General features: G+C 26.6%; 3 protein-coding genes across 10 annotated transcripts in view; 2 read left to right on the top strand and 1 right to left on the bottom strand.

Moving 5' to 3' along the window:
• Positions 1-5,183, top strand: part of LOC103568583 (probable serine/threonine-protein kinase DDB_G0282963) — a 28,251-nt gene extending 23,068 nt beyond the window's left edge. For all 5 annotated transcript variants that reach the window (XM_053737461.1, XM_008545514.3, XM_053737462.1 and 2 more), the window contains one exon: positions 1,347-5,183. In XM_053737461.1, coding sequence (XP_053593436.1) covers positions 1,428-4,088 — 2,661 coding nt within the window. In that variant the 5' untranslated portion in view covers positions 1,347-1,427 and the 3' untranslated portion in view covers positions 4,089-5,183. The remainder of the gene's footprint in view (positions 1-1,346) is intronic.
• A 2,727-nt stretch (positions 5,184-7,910) lies between these two features.
• On the bottom strand, positions 7,911-9,887 carry LOC103568582 (rRNA methyltransferase 2, mitochondrial). Of its 3 annotated transcripts, none has more exons than XM_008545510.2 (3): positions 9,615-9,887; positions 8,783-8,844; positions 7,911-8,715 (listed from the first exon to the last, which is right to left on the bottom strand). In XM_008545510.2, exon 3 carries the CDS (start codon positions 8,703-8,705, stop codon positions 7,971-7,973), a length of 735 nt encoding a protein of 244 aa, XP_008543732.1. In that variant the 5' UTR covers positions 8,706-8,715; positions 8,783-8,844; positions 9,615-9,887; the 3' UTR covers positions 7,911-7,970. The 3 variants fall into 3 exon arrangements, with proteins under 3 accessions (XP_008543732.1, XP_053593234.1, XP_053593235.1); XM_053737259.1 differs by having other exon boundaries at positions 9,777-9,887; XM_053737260.1 differs by lacking the exon at positions 9,615-9,887 and adding an exon at positions 9,441-9,458.
• Positions 9,888-14,632: 4,745 nt separating this feature from the next.
• LOC103568581 (cell division cycle protein 123 homolog) lies at positions 14,633-19,276 on the top strand. 2 transcript variants are annotated; one of them, XR_008403392.1, is made up of 7 exons: positions 14,633-15,034; positions 15,126-15,227; positions 16,492-16,714; positions 16,794-16,916; positions 17,633-17,892; positions 17,966-18,156; positions 18,458-19,276. XR_008403392.1 is itself a non-coding variant. In XM_008545509.1 (6 exons), exons 1-6 carry the CDS (start codon positions 14,822-14,824, stop codon positions 17,990-17,992), a joined length of 948 nt encoding a protein of 315 aa, XP_008543731.1. In that variant the 5' UTR covers positions 14,633-14,821; the 3' UTR covers positions 17,993-18,178. The 2 variants fall into 2 exon arrangements, 1 of the variants encoding a protein (XP_008543731.1); XM_008545509.1 differs by lacking the exon at positions 18,458-19,276 and having other exon boundaries at positions 17,966-18,178.

Genomic DNA, 19,276 nt, shown 5'->3' with positions numbered 1-19,276 from the left:
TAAATGAGAAGGCATAATTTTATTATCAATTGCGACACTTACTCGATAATGATTTTTTTTTTAATAATAATATTTCTTTTTTAAAACTAATAAAATAAATAATAAGTTTGTAAGAGCTGTATTTACTTATTGCCTTTAAAACGTCATTTAGTCTATAAATTTTAATATAAAAATAAACCATACGATAAATATATAAGAATAAAAATTAATCAATTAATTTTATTTTTTTTTAAGCTATTAATATTTATTTTTTGTTACGAACCGTCTTATGTTAATGAATGGAAAAATTTTTTTTTGTGACCACAAACCTGGAAAGTTACTACTAAGCATATATAATAAAATTTTGTTAAAAGATTACATGTATCAAGTAGTGATTTTATGTGACAAATGAATTTCGAACGGTACTTCTTTTATCTTATATTTATTAATTTATATAATATTTAAAGTTAACGAATCACTTTTTTCCTTTAAAAACCCACTTGGATTAATAAAAGAAAATTCGAAAGTATTTATATTAAATAATAACATAATTCATTCATTTTTATTTCAACCGTATGTATCTAGTAAATTATAGGTATTTTTATTAATTTAAATATGCATTTTTTTTTTTATGAAACGTCAAAACATAAAAAAGAATTGCGAAATTGTTTTTTTATTATTGAGAACAAAAACATAAAACTCTATATTCATATCTATATTTATATACATAGAGAAGAAAAAATGTAAATTTACTGTAATAAAATTATTTTTCAATAGAATGGTACAACAAAGCATAATAAGAATAACTTTTTTTTTTTGTTAAACCAGATTTAAATTGGGATTTTTTAATATTTTATTACGGAATATTTAAAAAATTGAAAAATAATAATTGCATTAAAAAATTATAATTATATTTTATCTTAATATTATTTATTTTCCTTTTTTCAACCAACGATTTTTAAACGTAATTTAGCAGCAAAAAAATATCATAAATGAAGAATAATGATCGATTTTTGAAACTCAATGATGAAAAAAAAATTTTATCTAACATTCCTAAAATAAAGTCAACTTATTAATATTCTGAAGAATAATAACACCTGTATCGCGCAAACGTCATCAAATGTATAAATTCATGTCTATGTATATTAAAGCCTTACTAATAAACTTTATTTACAATTTATATTTAATCTTAACTGATTTTTCTGATAACTTACGAAGAATGTCATACAGTATATTATATTAATACGTCATTAGCATAATTCACGGCTATTTAATAAAATTTTCCTATTTTACACAATAAAATTAATTTTTTTAAATACATGTAATTACGGTTACTAACAGAGACCTATTTTATTTTTTTGTTACAGAAACAACTCCAATGTCACGAATGAGCTACCAAAATATTGTAACAAGTTAAAAGCTATTAACCGTGGAATAATCCAGTCAAGATGTTTTCATCCAGAAAACAAAAAAATAATAGTAGTAAATTAACTTGTTTATTATTTTTAAGTATTTTGAGTTCAAATGTATTATCAGCACCTACAAGTGAACTCAAAAAATCGCCATCAGCATCATCATCAAAAAAGATTAAAAGTTTAGATGACCCTCAACATCCAAGTGAGTTAGCTTGGGGAGCACTATTACTAGTCGATAGCTCTATATTAGATTCACCAAGTCCACCACGTCGTATAACTCCAAAAAGCATTTTTATAGCGCCGCCATTGCAAACTTGCGCTGAAGGTTATCAACCGGACAGTATGAATCGTTGTGTAAAAGATGTCAATATTAACCAAGAAGCATATTTTGACTTTCTTCTTCAGCGATTAAATGCAATGTACGGTAATTTAGGTAACCCTCAACAATCTGATTCATCTTCTTCTTCATCATCATCTTCGTCTAATGGATCTCTAGAACCTTTCCAATTAAACATTCCAATTATAATAAATTCAAACAAAGAATCATCAAATTTAGATAATACATCTGAAAAAGCTCCCGTATCAACATTTGATGATAAACGACCAGAAAATGAAACAAAGAAACAAGAAACAATAATAACAGTTTATGAAATCGAAGAACCAGATAACAATAATAGTAATAACAAAACAAAACCTCATAATGATGATAAATCTCCAGAAAATGATCAACTGATTCCTGTTGTAGAAATCATTGAAACAAATTCAAATGGTTCTGAAATAATTGATTATACAATTCCTATTCAGTTGTACAATGTAACAAATAATACAGATTCGAAAAATAGTACAGTTATTTCCAACAAAGAAGAAAATCCATTAAATGAATCATCATCAACTCTAGTACTTATTTTATCTCCAACAAAATTACTATCAAACATAACGGAAGATTCAAACAAAATAAAAAATCAAAGCCTTGACAAAGACATCGTGAATGTACGAAATACTTCAATGGATGAAGAAATAAATGTAAGCCTACCTGAATACACAGTAACGACTACTTTAAGTCCTATTAAAATTTTTCTTAACTCATCAACATCAACACCGTCGTCATCATCATCATCATTACCATCAGTATCAACAAACACTAATACGGATTACGAAGATACATCTCAAGTGACAGACGAAGATCGTGATGTTATTTATAATGATAATGATAATAATAAAGAGGCCATAGATTATAATACAGCTGAGGACCTTGAAGAGCATGATCTTGAAGACCACACGGAAGACTTAGAAGACTTTACGGAAAGTGATGATGAAATATTAAAGCATAGTGAGGCTGGTATGGCTGTAACGTTACCTTCACGATTTTACACTACGTCTTCACTTACTACACTTGATGATCAAAATAACAACGATGATAATGAAAAAATATCAAGTGAGGTTCACGTTAATCGTGATTTCATTCGTGAGACTACTTTGGTAGGTCTTAATTACGATAAAAATAATAGTTCAACTATAGTTGATAAAGAAATTCAATCTACAACGCCATTAGATGATGAATACGATGATAATAATGAAGACATTACGGAAGTAACGACAATTACGGAAGAAATTCCGGAGTTTGAAACACAATCTTCGGTTTCACTTGTTGACAAAACTTTTGATCCATTGGATAACATTAACCCGGTAATAACAATTGAGGAAGCTTCACTTACAGGGTTTATTGACAGGAAGACAACAACAACACCTGAAACTACAACATTTAAGCCAACAACAATGAAATCAACAACACCATTTATTGTTTATCCAAGTCAAACTGTTAAAAATATAATTTCTCAAACAGTTAAACCGATTTATCAACCAGATAATACAGAAATAATGGCCGCATCTTCATCAAATACAGCAGAAACAGTTGTACATGAAGTGGAACCACAAAAACCAATTGTTGTAAAACCTACAGTCGATAAAACACATAAAGAAATATTCATAAACGGTCCAATTACAGAACCAAAAGAAATTGAAACAGTCTCACAAAATAAACAAACATTTGATTATGATCCGGCCCCACAAGTTTCAAATTTCGGTAGTCACAATTCAGAAGATAATCCTATTATCAAAACGATAGACGACCAACGAATAGAACTGAACAAAAATCCAGTTAACTTCTTTCCCAATAATAATTTTCAATCCTCTTACAATCCTCCAAGAGATTACATAAGATTTCCGTCGTATGATCAGTCACCAAATCGTCCGAATTACGTGAGATTCCCGTCTGAAGAAGCTAATAGTATTCACACTGATGATTCGAAGGATCGTTATCATAGTCATTATCCACCCGGGCAAAATAATCGAATTACGACAGCTAAAGTTGGAGGATTCAAACGTCCTTTATGGCCGATTCCACCAACATGGCGTCTAGATCGTCAACATTTACGAGAAAAATCAGACTCTCATGATGATGATCAAAAACAAAGTGAAAGTACTCCAATGCTAATGAGATTTTGGAAACGAATGCCATTAATTTTAGATCCCAGTTTAATAAATGATTCTTCTCATCCAACATTTCCACAAACTTCGAGTCAATCTGAGACTAACGAACGGACAGGAAGATCATATTCTTCACGTAGAATTAATTATTATCAAGAAATGTCACCGCAAGATGTAACACAATCTTTCGCACGTATTCAACGTTAAATCAAACTCGTGTTACAAGGAAGAGTTCTTGACTAGTTTCTCTTCTTCTTTTAATCGTATTTTTTTTTTTCTTGTAAACTTCCTTGATGAAAGAACATCACCATGGATAAGCAAAGAGGATGAAATCCCTCCGACTCTCTTCATTATCATCATTGATAATTATCGACTTATCGATTACGAGAAGTGAGCTTGGATTTACGTGGGCTTATAAATACCCATTATGCTGGTTCAAATACATATATTTATTATAATTATTATAATTATATTACGTTTGTCCAGCACGCACATATTTCAAGACTGATAGCACTATTATAGAGAAAAAGAAAAAAAAAAAAAACAAAATAAATAAATAAATGAATAAAAGTAAGTGAGTCCTGAATAAAGCGAGTTGGATAGACGGTGCTTTTTTTGCTTATTAATTCGATTCAATATTTCTATTTAAAATTATTATTTTAATTCTATGTCCTGAAATTGCCATTTGATGTATTAATGGTTTATATTAATCAACTACGATAACAACTAATTAAATGTCATTAAAAATACTTGCGCTAAAAAAAAATTATGTATGCAAATCTATAAATTAACTCGAAATATAATAATAACAATTAATATATTAAATATATACTATCTATAAAAAAAATATTTAAATGTGTATTTAAAAAAAATAATAAAAAATATATATATAGATTTATGTGTGAATGAATTTGACATTGTGGCCAGTAATTGTTACTGCCTTAATTAATATTATTATTTTAATATACCGATCGCACCGTCTTGAAAACATTATATCAAAGCCCACTCTTTCCTATATTTGTATCTCAGTATGTCGCCATACATATCTAATTAATTATTATTATATTTAATATATATATAAATGTCAATTTGTGTAAATAATTTCTTTATTCGTTGTCGTAATAAATAAAAAAAAAATTGTATATATCACGTATTATTAATATTAAAATTTTAAAAATTAATAATAAAACGATTATAGTAATAAGGAATGAAATTATTAGAGTGTTAAGTAGAATTGTATTAAATCGTAATATTGTATTATTATTATTATTATTATTATTATTATTATTAATATTATTTTATTATTTATATTATAAATTCTAAAAAAAAGGAAGTGATGAATTATATATATATATATATATATATATATATATATGCGCATCATTGTATAACTGATAGGTGGAAATCTGCTTCAAGTAGATACACAAGTTTTTTTTCATACGATGAAGAAATATTAAAAATTAATTAAATATTATTTTAATTCTTTTATTTATTAAAATCCTTTTTATTATTTATTTATTTTTACAAAAAATTTTTTATTTTTATTTTTATTTTTATTTACGTTTTATTTAAGATAAGAGACATAGTAAGCGATCAAGATCTAATTTATTCTAGCTGTCAAATAAAACATATTCAATAACTGAGTTATTGATAACTAAATAATTATTTCAAAATTTAAATTCAGTGCGTTGTTAAATTTTGAAATAAAATACACGTCGGCGTGAAACGATACCTGTTTCACGTATTTAAATATTTATTAGTTAATTTTCGTAAATTAATCGTTTGTAAACAAATCAATATTCTCTATTAATGTACTTGAGAAATTAAAACAGATGAAATATCTTTTCATATTTATTATAATCAAACCGGATAATACAAGTTTTATTTTATATTAAACAACGACCCGATATATTTGCTCAGTGTTTATTTATATTTAAAATTTTTTTTGAAATTAGTATATCACGCCACATATAATTTTTTTAATGCAACAAAAATTTATAAGGTCATTTGTATTTCTTAAAAATACATCGATATTTTTTTTTATCGATCGCTGAGAGCTTGTGTTGATTGATTATTAAAGTTTTGAAAAAGTTTTAAAAATCGGCTATTAGGATATTGATTTATATATTTTTTAAATTCAAATAAATTAAATAGTGATGTCATATATTTTTTTATTTGATGTTTTAAAACATTCAAAAAGTTTTATAGAAATTTTAAAAAAATAAGACGCTGAATTTGCAGTTATTTTATATAGATCATACTTTTGAAAAATTATTTACATTGATATTTAAAAAATTCAATATCAGGTCAAACAGCTCCAGTTTGTAATTTCAGTTTAAAACTTGTTTTTACAGAACTTTTATCGAAACAGAGGCATATCTTCAAGTTAATTATCCAATCAAGATTAAATTTCATCATTTTATTCAATATTACGTCTTCGTTTCTGGAATTTCATATGTGATTATATTCGTAATTTTTTTTTTAATTCAGAGGGTTAATATAAATGACTTTTTTATTCAATTCTATTCGAAGAAAAAGGCTTTAAAGCTCAAATAAAAAGAGGTTTCGACATTCTTTTAGTGCATAATACAACATTTTGAGAAAAATTATTTTTAATTTATTAATTAAAAATATTAATGCAACCAACATTTAAATCGATGTTCTGAGTACAAAGATTATGCTACTCCTCATTATACGCGATTGTTTTTTTTTGACGTTTGATCAACACAAAATGAAATTTTGAAAAATCATGAGTAGGCTAATTTATAATTTTACATATTCAAAAAATATCTTTACTTATTTTTTTTAGATTGTTAAATCGAATAATTTTATTGCCACCATCAAAATGCACTTGAAAATTGCCCTATAAGATGTAATATAATTTTTGTTGATTTTCATATTTTTTGATATAAATAAATGAAATTTTTTTTAACAACACATCCGTTATTTTATTTTTTCTAAATTATAATTTATTTTAACTTTTAGACACTCATCAGTAAAATAAAAACAAATCATTAAATTAATTATTTTTTCAGACAATTAAATAATTTTTCATTTGTTTTATCTAATCACCTTAAGGCCATTCTCAGGCAGTGCCACCCACTTCGTAAAAATTTTTAATAACTTTCAACTATCGTAATTGATAAACTCAAAATTTTATCAATTAATTAAAAAAAATTAAAACATTAATTGAAAAAGACGGCGTAGAAGTAATTCCGCCGAGATAGAGAATTTTAAAAAAAATTACTTACAGTTGACATCAATTAGGAGTTAAACGAAATTTGTCAAATAAATTTTAACCTAAAAAATTTAAAAATTCGAATTATAAAATTGACATGAAGATTTTACTGAAATTTAATTAATAAATTTCATTTAACAAGGGTTTGCACTTTTCTCTCTATTACACTCAAGTCCACGAACGGTACTATCTTTGTTGCATTTGTACAGTAAATGTAAACTTTGTCCGAGTTTCTCTTAAACAAACGAATGTTACGAAACAATTAAAACAATTAAAGCGTACTTCACTAGATTACACAGTAGTGCATTAAAGTGTGGTCTGTGTTTTGTACCGAGGGATTTTATTTCCGAAACAAACCCAGCCGAAAATATCTAATAACCCCTGTTAACTCTTGATTGACATCAACTGTAATTTTTTTTTAATTCTATATCTTGGCGAAATTACTTCTACATTGCCCTTTTTTCAATTAAAATTTCATTTTTTCTTTTTAAATTAATTAATTAAATTTTTATACGCTTATGACAGTTGAAAGGCACTGAAAATTTTGAAAAAGTGGGGGCACTGTCTGAAAATGCCCTTAGTAATAAATATAATAATTTACTCATTTATATGATGCAATCATACTAATTAAAAAATTGTCAAAATTATTGTCTCCATTTTTTCTGAATAAAAAAAAAATTTCTCATTTTATTCAATAATTTATTAATAATTACCATAAATTATTTAATCACTTTATATATTTTATTACGACAACTTTTTTTTATTTAATTTCAACAAATAATAATCGAATATTAAGTCTCTTTTCTTACTTGTTTATTTATTTATAAATATATAAATATATATCTGTGAAATTAACTTATTTTAAGACCTTTAAACCCTCTAGCTAAAACATATTTTTCAGTAGATTCATCTCTCGTAGCATCAGGCCTAACAATTTTAACTTGATTATAAAATCTAGCAACATCTCTTTCAAATTGTGATGATTTACCACCGTCCCATATTTTGACAACAAATGTACCATCAACTTTAGACATCTTAACGGCGAATTCCATAGCAGCATAAGCCAATACAATAATTTGATCATGATCAATATCTCGTATACCGGTTGCATTGGGTGCCATATCTGACATCACAACATCAACCGGTTGTTTCAACAATCCACGCAGTTTAGTTTGTGCTAGGTTGCTTGTAAAATCTAAATTACCAAATATCGTAGCACCGTCGATATGATGAATTGGCAATCTATCAATTGCATAAACACTACCTACAGGTGTATTTTCTATTTTACCTGACGCATTTGTTAAGTTAACAGCAACTTGTGTCCAGCTACCAGGTGCAGCACCACAATCAACGACACATAAACCAGGTGTGAGTATATTAAAACGGCCATTAATTTCTAGCAATTTAAATGCACTACGACAACGATAATTTTCTTGTCTTGCTTTTTCGACATATGGATCACGGATATATCTGATTAACCATTTTTTAGAATCAGCTTTCTTACCTTTTAAATTATTTGGTACTGCTTTGCATAAAGTTTTACATGTTGAGAAATTTTTTCTAATTAAAATATTAAACAGCTCCATTTGTTAATGTCTATAATCATAAAGAAATTATTGTTTTTTAACTTTAATAAATTAAATTACAAATAATAATAATTTACCTTTTTAAATTTACTTCAGCATAAAATTAAAAATTTTAAATTCAATGATGTTGTCAATTTATCTGTAATAATAAAATTATAAATATTTTTTATTTTCAAATCAAAGGTATTCTTAGACAGTGTCCCCAATTTTTAAAAATCTTTAAAGACTTTTAACTGTCATCAGTGTATCTAGATTTCATTAATTAATTAAAAAAAATTAAAACCTTAATTGAAACAAGGACAACGTAGTTGCAATTTTGCCAAGATATAGAATTTAAAAAAAATTACTTACAATTGTTATCAATAGGAACTAAACAAAATTTAATAAATAAATTTTAGTCTACAAAATTTGAAAATTCGAATTATAGAATTGATAATGATACTGAAGTTAGCCGAGGTCTACTAATTTTTTGATTTTTTTTTTTAAATGATAAATTATAAAAAAAAAATATTTGAAAAAATTGCACCTGTAGTTTTTAAAATTTTCTACAATTTTCTACTTTTTTTTATTCTTTTGTAATTAATTTGTTGGAAAAAAAAAAAACAGAAAATTGTCAATTGTCTGTCAACTTCAGAATCATAAATTGATATGAAGATTTTACTGAAATTTATTTACCAAATTTCGTTTAACTCCCAATCGATGTCAATTGTAAGTAATTGTTTTTAAAATTTATACCTCGGTGAAATTACTCCTACGTTGTCTTTTATTCAATCAAGGTTTTAATTCTTTGTTTTTTAATCAATGCTAATATTTTGATATACTTATGATAATTGAGTCATTGAAAATTTTTAAAAAGTGGGAGACACTGTCCGAGAATGGCCTTAATCAAATAAATAATTGAAAGCATACATTTTAATAATTACTGCATGGTTAAATAACATATTTAATGTTTAAAAAATTATCTTTTATTTTAACCAATTATATAGGTTAGAATAAACTTCCGCAATTTCACAACTTGGTTATTAATGTAATATTACACAAACAAAAATTTATGATAAGAAATGTACATACTATTTATTTTAATAATTTTAATTAAATATCAACAAATAGTTTTCATTTTTTAATAGCTGTTTATTGTAATTACAAAATCAAAATAAATTTGTTTTCCAATGCTTAAATACACTAGCGCCATCTTTTGACATTTTAAATCCACAGTATAGTAATTTCATGATGGCGCCATCTGAGGGTTTAATTTAAACTGACGAATTTAGTTACCGATCGAATTACTTGAATAATAAATATAATGTATAAAAATTAATTCATAACTATCATTTTAAAATTATAAATATGTGAGATAATTAAACTCATTTATTTATTAATTTATTGTGCATAGAATTTGTGTATTTAAATATTTTTATGAATTTAATACATTTTTTTCATCGACTGAGTTCAACATTTAAAAGTGCCCCGATACACTGAGAAAAAATTTCTCTTCGGACAATTAAATTGGTTTTGTCAAATTCAGTTAAATTAAAATTTATTTGGGACAACTAAATTCTATTACGTCAACATAATCTATTTTGTCATTTTTAACGAATGATTTAATAGACTCTATTTGCTTGGCATTAATAATTATTTCTCTAAGATAATAAAATCATTTGGTAAAGTTAAGAAAATATTTATTTAATAGACAACTAAATTATTTTATAGTGCCAATAAATCCAAAAATTTAGAGCGATCATAAAGCAACCTCAGCGCTTTCGAGCTTGAGGTGGGCAATGTTAAAGCAAGATATTATTATAATAGCTCTCATAAATATTACTTAGACACAAAAAAATATATTCATTTAGAATAAATATATATATTTGTTTTAGGTTAATAAATATATATTTAAACCTAATGATTACTGATTTAAAAAGTTATGGTGCTAGGCAGCAGCAGTGAGAGTAGTTTGGTACTCGACACTAGATCGCGCCCACCTCTTGAAGTGTCCTTGGTAAGAAACTTATTTCAGAATTATTATATTCCCAACTTGAAGCATTTCTTAGACGAATTCCTCGCTGAAAATTAACCAAGTGACGATAACTTCTTTTGATAGTCTACGATATGATTGCCAAAGGGCGATTGAATCATTTTGTTTGCACAACTAAAATTTAGTTATCAAAAGAAAATTTCTTTCTCAGTATGTATTTGATGCTACTAGTTTCCCTTTAAATACATGAGCTTTGAACTCTTCGATTTTTAATATCAACTTGGATTCATTGTTGACACCAGAAGTTAAATTTCTAGCTTGTTGATCTTAACGAAGATATTCGACAAACGATTTTATTTTATTTTGACACATATTCTCACTTTTTCCAGCTACATCTCGAATATGTAATTATTTATCGACGACCTAAATTAAAGCTTACATTTTGACGATCTTTGTAAACTTTGTACAAACTTTTGCTTCGCACAACATTAAAATGGTTGCCATTTGTTCTTTTATATTGTTCAAACCAAATTTTAAGATCTTCATTCGCTCCAAATTTTTCTTTTTTTTGGTTTTCCATTTTTATTTTTAATTAATGCACTTAAATAATTTAAATTAGGGTTATTCTGTTTTATAAGACAATGAGATCTCAGAAGAAAGCAAAAGAATCAAACTACGCACATAACAAACAAGCGCTTATACAGAATGAGAAGGAACAAGTACCAAAGCATTTACCTCAACCTCCTCTACTATACATTGCTAATTTACTTTATCAATAAATTATCGCCTAATACAATAAAATTTAATTCAATTTAATAAATTTATAAAGGAAGTAATGTAAGTAAATAAAGTATAAAAATGTTAATTACATGTTAAATTTTGTACGAAATAAAATGTTTGAGTTCCTGTCTAATAGATTATATTTTGCTTTCAATGATGCATTTACTGACTTCGTAAATTAAAGAATTTTCCTCCTTCTTGGTTATCGTTCCTATTGGGCCATACGTGCCACTAAAATAAAGAATGGAGATGTAGCCTATGTACTTAATAATTATTAGAGTGGGGATAAAATTTCGGGAGCGGAAATGGTTAAACTATATGCAAAAGACTGACTTACCTAAAACTCAAGCTACAGTAGGATACATTTTCTCCAAGTAAAGACCACGTGTTTTCCACTAATGAAAAATTAAACCTGTGCGTATATTGTCTATTGTATAAAATCTATCATTAAAAATATGTCGAGTGTTACAAGCAGTAATATTACGTCACATAATCAAGTTCAAGATGAGGATGAAAATTACGATTTAACAGAAACTTCAAATGAATCAGGAGTCTCAAGTAAAAATCGTGTTCCGAGACCGGCATTCGAGAAAGAACTAAGAAAAATTGCGAACTCACTAAGAAAAAACGGAGTTGAGTTAACTGTTAAAAGTAATTGTTCAGTTGGAAGATCACTTAAATATGCCATCCGAGTTGGCGATATTAAACTCGTCAAGCTGCGGATTCGCCAGGGTGCAAATATCAATAGTTCAGGACGAAAAGGCAGTTCTCCACTCCACGTGGCAGCATGGTATGGACATCCCGAGATCATTGAACTTCTTATTAATAATGGAGCACGTCTTGATTCTGTATTAAATGGACTAATGAAAAATGGATTTACGCCGCTACATCTTGCATGTTTAAATAATCAAGTTAAGTGTGTAAAAGTTCTTTTAAAATATGGAGCAAGTGTTACCCCAAAATGCGCCGATGTTCACCATCCAATCCACATTGCGGTATTTGAGAACTATGTTGAAGTAGCGGCATTGCTTTTGGACAATGGCGCTGACGTGAATCTACGATTTAATAATAAATTCTTTTATAATAAATGGGACCAGTTAATTTTTTGGAAGGACATGGATTTAACGCTGTTACACTACTCGATTGCTCGAAAATACAAAGAAATGACAACATTATTGTTGAAGCATGGAGCTGATATTCATTTAAGTACAAGGTCAAACAAAACATCATTGATGCACGCTGTTGAAGCATATAATCCCGAGTTGGTTAAATCATTTTTGGCGAAAGGTGCAAATCCCAACGATCGAGATCTTTATGGTGAACCAGTAGTATTTTACATAGTCGTAAATGCCAATATTTATCAATCTACTTATAATAAAAAAGAATTCTATTTTCCTAACGAAAAATTAGAAATATTAAGACTTTTATGCGATGCCGGAGCTGACGTCAATGCAAAATTCCAATCAAATAGATCTTTTGATTCACTTGTTCACTACACGTGTATGTATGGACAGGCGTCGATCATTTCCGATATACTTTTTATGACCAATTTTGATTATCGAAGCATTGATTATGCAGCAATTCAACTTTCTACAGTAGTACCGGGAGCTATCTCCCCAAATGATGAAGATGATCCGGAATTCATAAGACGTCTTTACAATAGTTTTCGTTGGCTGGAATATGATTTATTGCGTTACATATTTAGTAGACATATGATTGGTTTTCCAGTTAAAGAAGAGTTATTATCGGCAATACACTCCTCTTCAGATCACGACGGCAGCCCAGAGGAATATGCCCAATGGCTCGAATCTCTTAAAAAAGACGTTGAAGATAATATCAGATATGTAAAAGAAACAACGATTGGAAATACTAAAATTTCTTTTTGGTATATATTGACTTGTAAAATGACAGAGTTAGTAAGACTTTCATTTAAAAAAGAAATTCGGAGTTTACGTTCAAGTGATTATCCAATTGAATTGTATGACTATGATGGCATAATTAGAATTCGTTTGAATACTGCCATCAAAAGAAGTACTTCGATAGAAAAAAGTAGGGAAATAATATTTGATTTATTTTACAATTATTTACCGTATGATTGTTGCGAAATAATTGCAACATTTTTTAATGATAAAGAATTAGAAGATTTTATAAATCTTTGTAGTAACGATATAATTCGTTAACTTTGATTTGATCTTATGTATATACATTATACACATACATACATTAGGGTGTCCGTTATTTACCAAATTAAATTTTTTTACCTGGCCATGGTATAAATCATTTATTTATGATCCAAAAATAATAAAAAAAAAAAAAAAGTTTAACCCTGTCTAAGTATTGATACATTCCCATTTTAGTACAATAAGCATAATTTTATTACTCACTTAAAAATAAGTGTACAACAATGAGTAATACATTATTTTGTAGGGAATTCACCGCTCTTCAAAAAAGGTCTCTTATGTTTTTTTCGTAAATCCAACCATTTAAGTGATATCGAAGCTCAAAGTGGATAGATTTAAAAAATAATGTTTTTCGATTAAAATTCTATAAATCTTTAACAAACAGATATATACTCGGTCTTTTAACAGTTTTTTGTCGGAAATTTGACGCTCTACAAAAAAGGTTTCTTAGATTTTTTTGATAAACTTTACCGTTTAAGAGATATTTAAGCTCGAAATAAAAGACATTTTTTTTACTATCAGAGCTCTTTATCTTCAAATTGACACCAATTTAGTAATTAAGCTCAAAATGGGCGTGAGCCCAGTTTTGGAGGATAAAATTTCAGCAAGACTTGAAAATCTAAATTTGTTGTAAATTTTACTTTCATGGAAAATCTGATCTGCAAACTTGGGATTCAGAGTATCCAAGATCTGCACCCGGTATCAGATGTCCAAATGCCAGCAAAAGTTGAAAATTAAAATTTCATCAACTCGATGTCAATTCACACTCATATTGTAGTCAAAAAACTAAGCAACCAAAATTGTCGTATGTTAAAGAAAAAATTTAATTAGTAAACTCCGGATCCATTTTCCCCAAAATTTACGTCCGCTATCGGATGTAATATATATATATATACATAGGTCTTCATTAATTGGCTAAATAAATAAATGGCGGTAAACCAATTATTCAAAATGACAACGTTGAAATTTAAAACTACTGGCGCTAGTGTATTCAAAATGGCGCTTTCTAAGACACGCAAGTAAACAATTATAAAATAAAAAAAGGGTTATACTTACACTTATTTAAATATATTTTTTTATTGATATTGTCTCCCGCCCAAGTATCTCTAACTTGTGGCATTAAAAATTCTCAACGTAATTCGTCAAGTCACTTGTTAATTAATTAATTAATTAATTAATTAATTATGATCAATAATCCAGTAGTTGAGTGTTCGATTTCAACGTGGTATCCGGAATTTACAAAAAATTCATTAGAAACAGTTGTATTAAAAATACCAGATAATTTTCTTAATTATTTAGAGCATGATGCATTTGTATTGCCAGTCGAAGCTACTGACAATAAAGTACGAAATTTAAAGTGGTCTGATGGTTCTTCTGGAGATGATAACCTAGCAGAGGTGAGTTAATTGATAAATTTTTTTAAATTTTTATTTTAAATGAAAACAAATGTTTACTCATTTTTTTATTTTTTATAAATTCATTATTCAGGAATCAGCTCAACCAACATTTCCAGAGTTTAGTAAAAAAATTCAAGATGTAATCGATGATTTTGGAGCAGTATTTATAAAATCCAATTGGAGAACTCCTTCAGTAATTTACATTTATTTTAAATAATTTAATTGATATTCTAATGATTATTGATAAGATGTTCTGTAGTTCGTTAAAAAATATTTTACATTTTTTAAGTATCATAAAAGTTATTTTAAACAAAATTTTTTTTTAACAATATTCTGTTAAGGACATTCTCAGACAGGGCCCTTAACTTTTGAAAAATATGTAATGACTTTCAACTACCATGAGTGTTTAAAATTTTTATTAATTAATTTAAAAAAATTAGAACATTAATTTGAAGAAGAACGACGTAGTTGCAATATTGCCGAGATACAAAATTTTGTAAAATTACTGACAGTTGTTATCAATTAGGAGTTACATGAAATGTGTTGAGTAAATTTTAGCCTCCAAAATTTGAAAATTCGAATAATAAAATTGACATGATGATTTTTACTGAAATTTATTTAAGAAATTTCTTTCAACTCTCAATTGATAAAATTTGAAAGTAATTTTTTTAAAATCTATATCTCAATCTCTATATTTCAATTATTTTTTTTGTAATTAATTGATAAAACTTTGATATAATTATGACAATTAAATGTCATTAAAAATTTGTAAAAAGTGGGGGGAGGGCACTATCTAAAAATGGCCTTAAAAGGAAACGCCACCCTACCGCTTTCTCACACTTAGAAAAATAAACGGGTCTAACTTTGTCGCATTAGGAAGTTAAATGAGAATTTTAAAACAATTGTTTCGGAATTGAATTAGAATTTTTGAAAATACGTTATCTTTAGCCCTCTGTTAACTCTCTATTTTAGGTCTTTTGTACTTGTACGTGAATTGAATTGAAAATCGGTTGACGTTACCCCTTAACGTAGAATTATACTAGCAAATATTAAAATTAATTTTCTAAAGGCATTTTAAATATATGGAAGTTATCTGACCCACTAAACTCATAAGGAATGTTACATTTACATTATAAAAATCGATATATCTTTTAAATCATTTCAATTGCGAATTTCTCGATTATGATGTATATCGATACTGAACTAAGAATTAAAATTCATAATTTTACCGGCTATTGGAAGTATAAAATACTTAATGGACTCTTTCATTAAGAGCCATTTTTTAAATCCGGGTTTTGATTATTATTGCTGGCATATGTATATATTATTAATGTATAGATATAGATATACTAACAATGTTAATTTAAGTCCAGTTAAAAATAAACCCGGTTTGAAAAATTATTCCTAAATCCCCGTAAATATATGAGTACTAAACAAACTCATTAAAATAATTACAGGATGCAATGTGGGTAGCAGTAACGAAATCATTAAAGTGCACATCACTTGAAGAAGTATATTTACTTTTAAAAAGTTCAGATCGCATTTCACGTGATCTTACTGCAGTAAAAGAGCTGACGAGTGATACCAAAGTAATTCCGCCTTGCTTGGTATTAAAAAAATGGCGTGACATAAATCCATGCACGGAATTTCGTTGTTTTGTCGTGAATAGAGAGTTAGTTGGTAAATATGTCTTTTATATTTATGAATTAAACTTGAAAATTTATGAATTAATCAACGCTTAATTAAATCTGTTTTTTAGGCATTTGTCAGAGAGATGTCACTCAATACCATCAGTACATAGAAAATGAAAAATATAGTATACAAACTGATATAAAAAGTTTATTTAGGGAGCGTATAAAAAATCGATTTCAACTAGACAACTGTAATAAATTAAATATATTATTTATATAATATATATATTAGGGTGCTTCGTTTACGGCGAAAGTTTGTTTTTCGTTGCTCATCAAGCGAAATATTGTTTTTTATGCTGAAACAAAAATTCCTGCCAAGTTTGAGCTCTTAATTTCAATCTTAAGTACTTTCCATTTGATTTCAAAGATTTCCCATTTAAAATACACGTAAATTACATTCCCTGTTTAAAAATATTTATTGAAAAGAATTGAAAATAATGAAATTTGAATTCTTTTCAATAATTAATATTCTTTTGTTTGTATATATAGTTTGCATGGAGTGACCGCTTCTCAATTCTTTTCAATCAGTATTTTTAACTAGGATTACTTTTTTTTTTAACTTTCTAATACTCAGCTGCATTTTATGATATCAAAGCTCCGTTTGTTGCAAATTGTAGGGAACAGTATTCTTCAAAAATTTTCATAGTAACTTATTTTTCCGATGAAATTAACATTTATCAGCTTGCAGAATGTAAACCAATAAAAGTACACTAAAAATGGTAATGGGAATATTATAGAAAATTTTATTCCCTTCAAAAAAAGTCCTATGAGTCGTCGCTAGTCCATAGTTTCCGTTATAGTTATAGTAATTTCAATAATTTGAAAAATACGATTGCACCCTGATATATATATATTTATTTATTAGTCAAAAAATTTATAGCTAATATTTAATAATTGTATTTTTCAGATACATTTGATGTGATTCGTTACAAAAAAGACAAAGTAAAAATACTTGATTTCGGACCTTTGGATGAGTCAACAACAAAAGGAACACTATTTACCTATCAAGAATTAATAAGTTCAATAGTAGAACCACCAGAATTTCGGTTTATTGGTGAAGACATGGGGATTCAACCCAGTACTCCAAATTACTTTTGCATGCCCCAAGAACTTAATGAATATTTTACCAGAGAAGGCTCTAATGACATGATTGAAATGATCCGCAGGGTATTTTTCATATAAATTATTATTAAAAAATAATTAATTAATAAGTAAAATTAAAAAAAAATTTAATTTTCAGGCAGTTGAAACCCAACAAATCGAATAAACGGCTTAACAATAATTATATCAATATTGACTAATACATAATTGCTTATAATTATTAAAAAAAAAAAAAAAAGTAAATAAATCTAAAAAATGTTATTAATTAATTAAAAAAAAAATATTAATTGTAGGAAGGGTGATCAAAGATATTAATATACACCAAACAATGTAAATACAGAACTTTAATTTATATTCTGTCAGACCATTTTTTTCTATTTGATGCATTACATAAACTGATTAAACTATCCTACATTTTTTCTTTAAAGAATCATTATTAATATTAATAATATAATAATTATTATTATTATTTTAATATATAATATTGCAATATTTTTCGGTTCGTCGATTCTTACGAGCGACGCATCCTTATATAGAAAATATGTCTCGTTTATGTACAATATGCAATCATCTTAATACTTCCGTTTGAATAAATGATTCTTGATATATGTAATTTTTTTTTTTTTTTCAGACAATTATTCTTTCAACCCACTGTACAATCATATTCTCAAGAGTATTTATCAATTAATAATAAATTAATGTTCATTTTTATTTTTAATATAATTTTCATTTTTTGTTTATTATTTACCTTTATAATTAGCAAACGTAATTAATAATTAAGCTGAAAATTAAGTAATATTAATCTCTGTTATTGAAGCCATCTAGATTTTTTTTTCTTATTTGTTACTTATTAATAAATCATTCATTATGTACTTGTCATTTGTGCATTTTTCCAGTACTCATTCTCTCATACAAATTTTTATTTTTATATATTATTATTATTATTATTATTATTATTATTATTATTATTACTGTTATTAATTATTAAATATGTATACACCGTGCAATTGGTATTTAAATTAATTTCTATTTGAAACGAGTAATTAATTATAATCTCGTATTACACTTTATTACATTATTACATTACATACTAAAAATTAATTATTTACAGAATAGCATTGCGAATTACGAATTGATCGTAACATTTTATTAAATACGCTATTCCGCTTAACTTATTGATATTATTTTAATTACTATTGTTAATATCTGAAATTTGTGCAAACGGAATTACATTGTAATTAATTAATACATTATTGTTCACTCACCAGTGATTTTATTTTAAATCTGTAACACTAATTACCGTATTGCAATAATGCAATACAATATGTCAATACTGTTAAGTGTTGAGTGACAAATTTAATAGCTCTTACAAATTTACATTACAAAAAAATTATTTCATTATATATTTATATATATAATCTTATCAACGACTTTTTTAAAGCAGCTTAAA

Source organism: Microplitis demolitor, chromosome 3 (assembly GCF_026212275.2).
Source record: "Microplitis demolitor isolate Queensland-Clemson2020A chromosome 3, iyMicDemo2.1a, whole genome shotgun sequence".
Taxonomy (NCBI): Eukaryota; Metazoa; Arthropoda; class Insecta; order Hymenoptera; family Braconidae; genus Microplitis; species Microplitis demolitor.
The sequence above is the reverse complement of the archived record's forward strand: the minus strand, read 5'-3'. Positions and strand labels throughout refer to the sequence as shown.

Bases quoted from the DNA above. Each gene is read 5' to 3' on its own strand.
- LOC103568581 (XM_008545509.1), top strand. From the start codon at position 14,822: ATGATCAATAATCCAGTAGTTGAGTGTTCGATTTCAACGTGGTATCCG. The intron at 16,715-16,793 runs GTAAATATGTCT...TCTGTTTTTTAG, and splicing joins CGTGAATAGAGAGTTAGTTG to GCATTTGTCAGAGAGATGTC. The intron at 16,917-17,632 runs GTAATAAATTAA...TGTATTTTTCAG, and splicing joins TCGATTTCAACTAGACAACT to ATACATTTGATGTGATTCGT.
- LOC103568582 (XM_008545510.2), bottom strand. From the start codon at position 8,705: ATGGAGCTGTTTAATATTTTAATTAGAAAAAATTTCTCAACATGTAAA.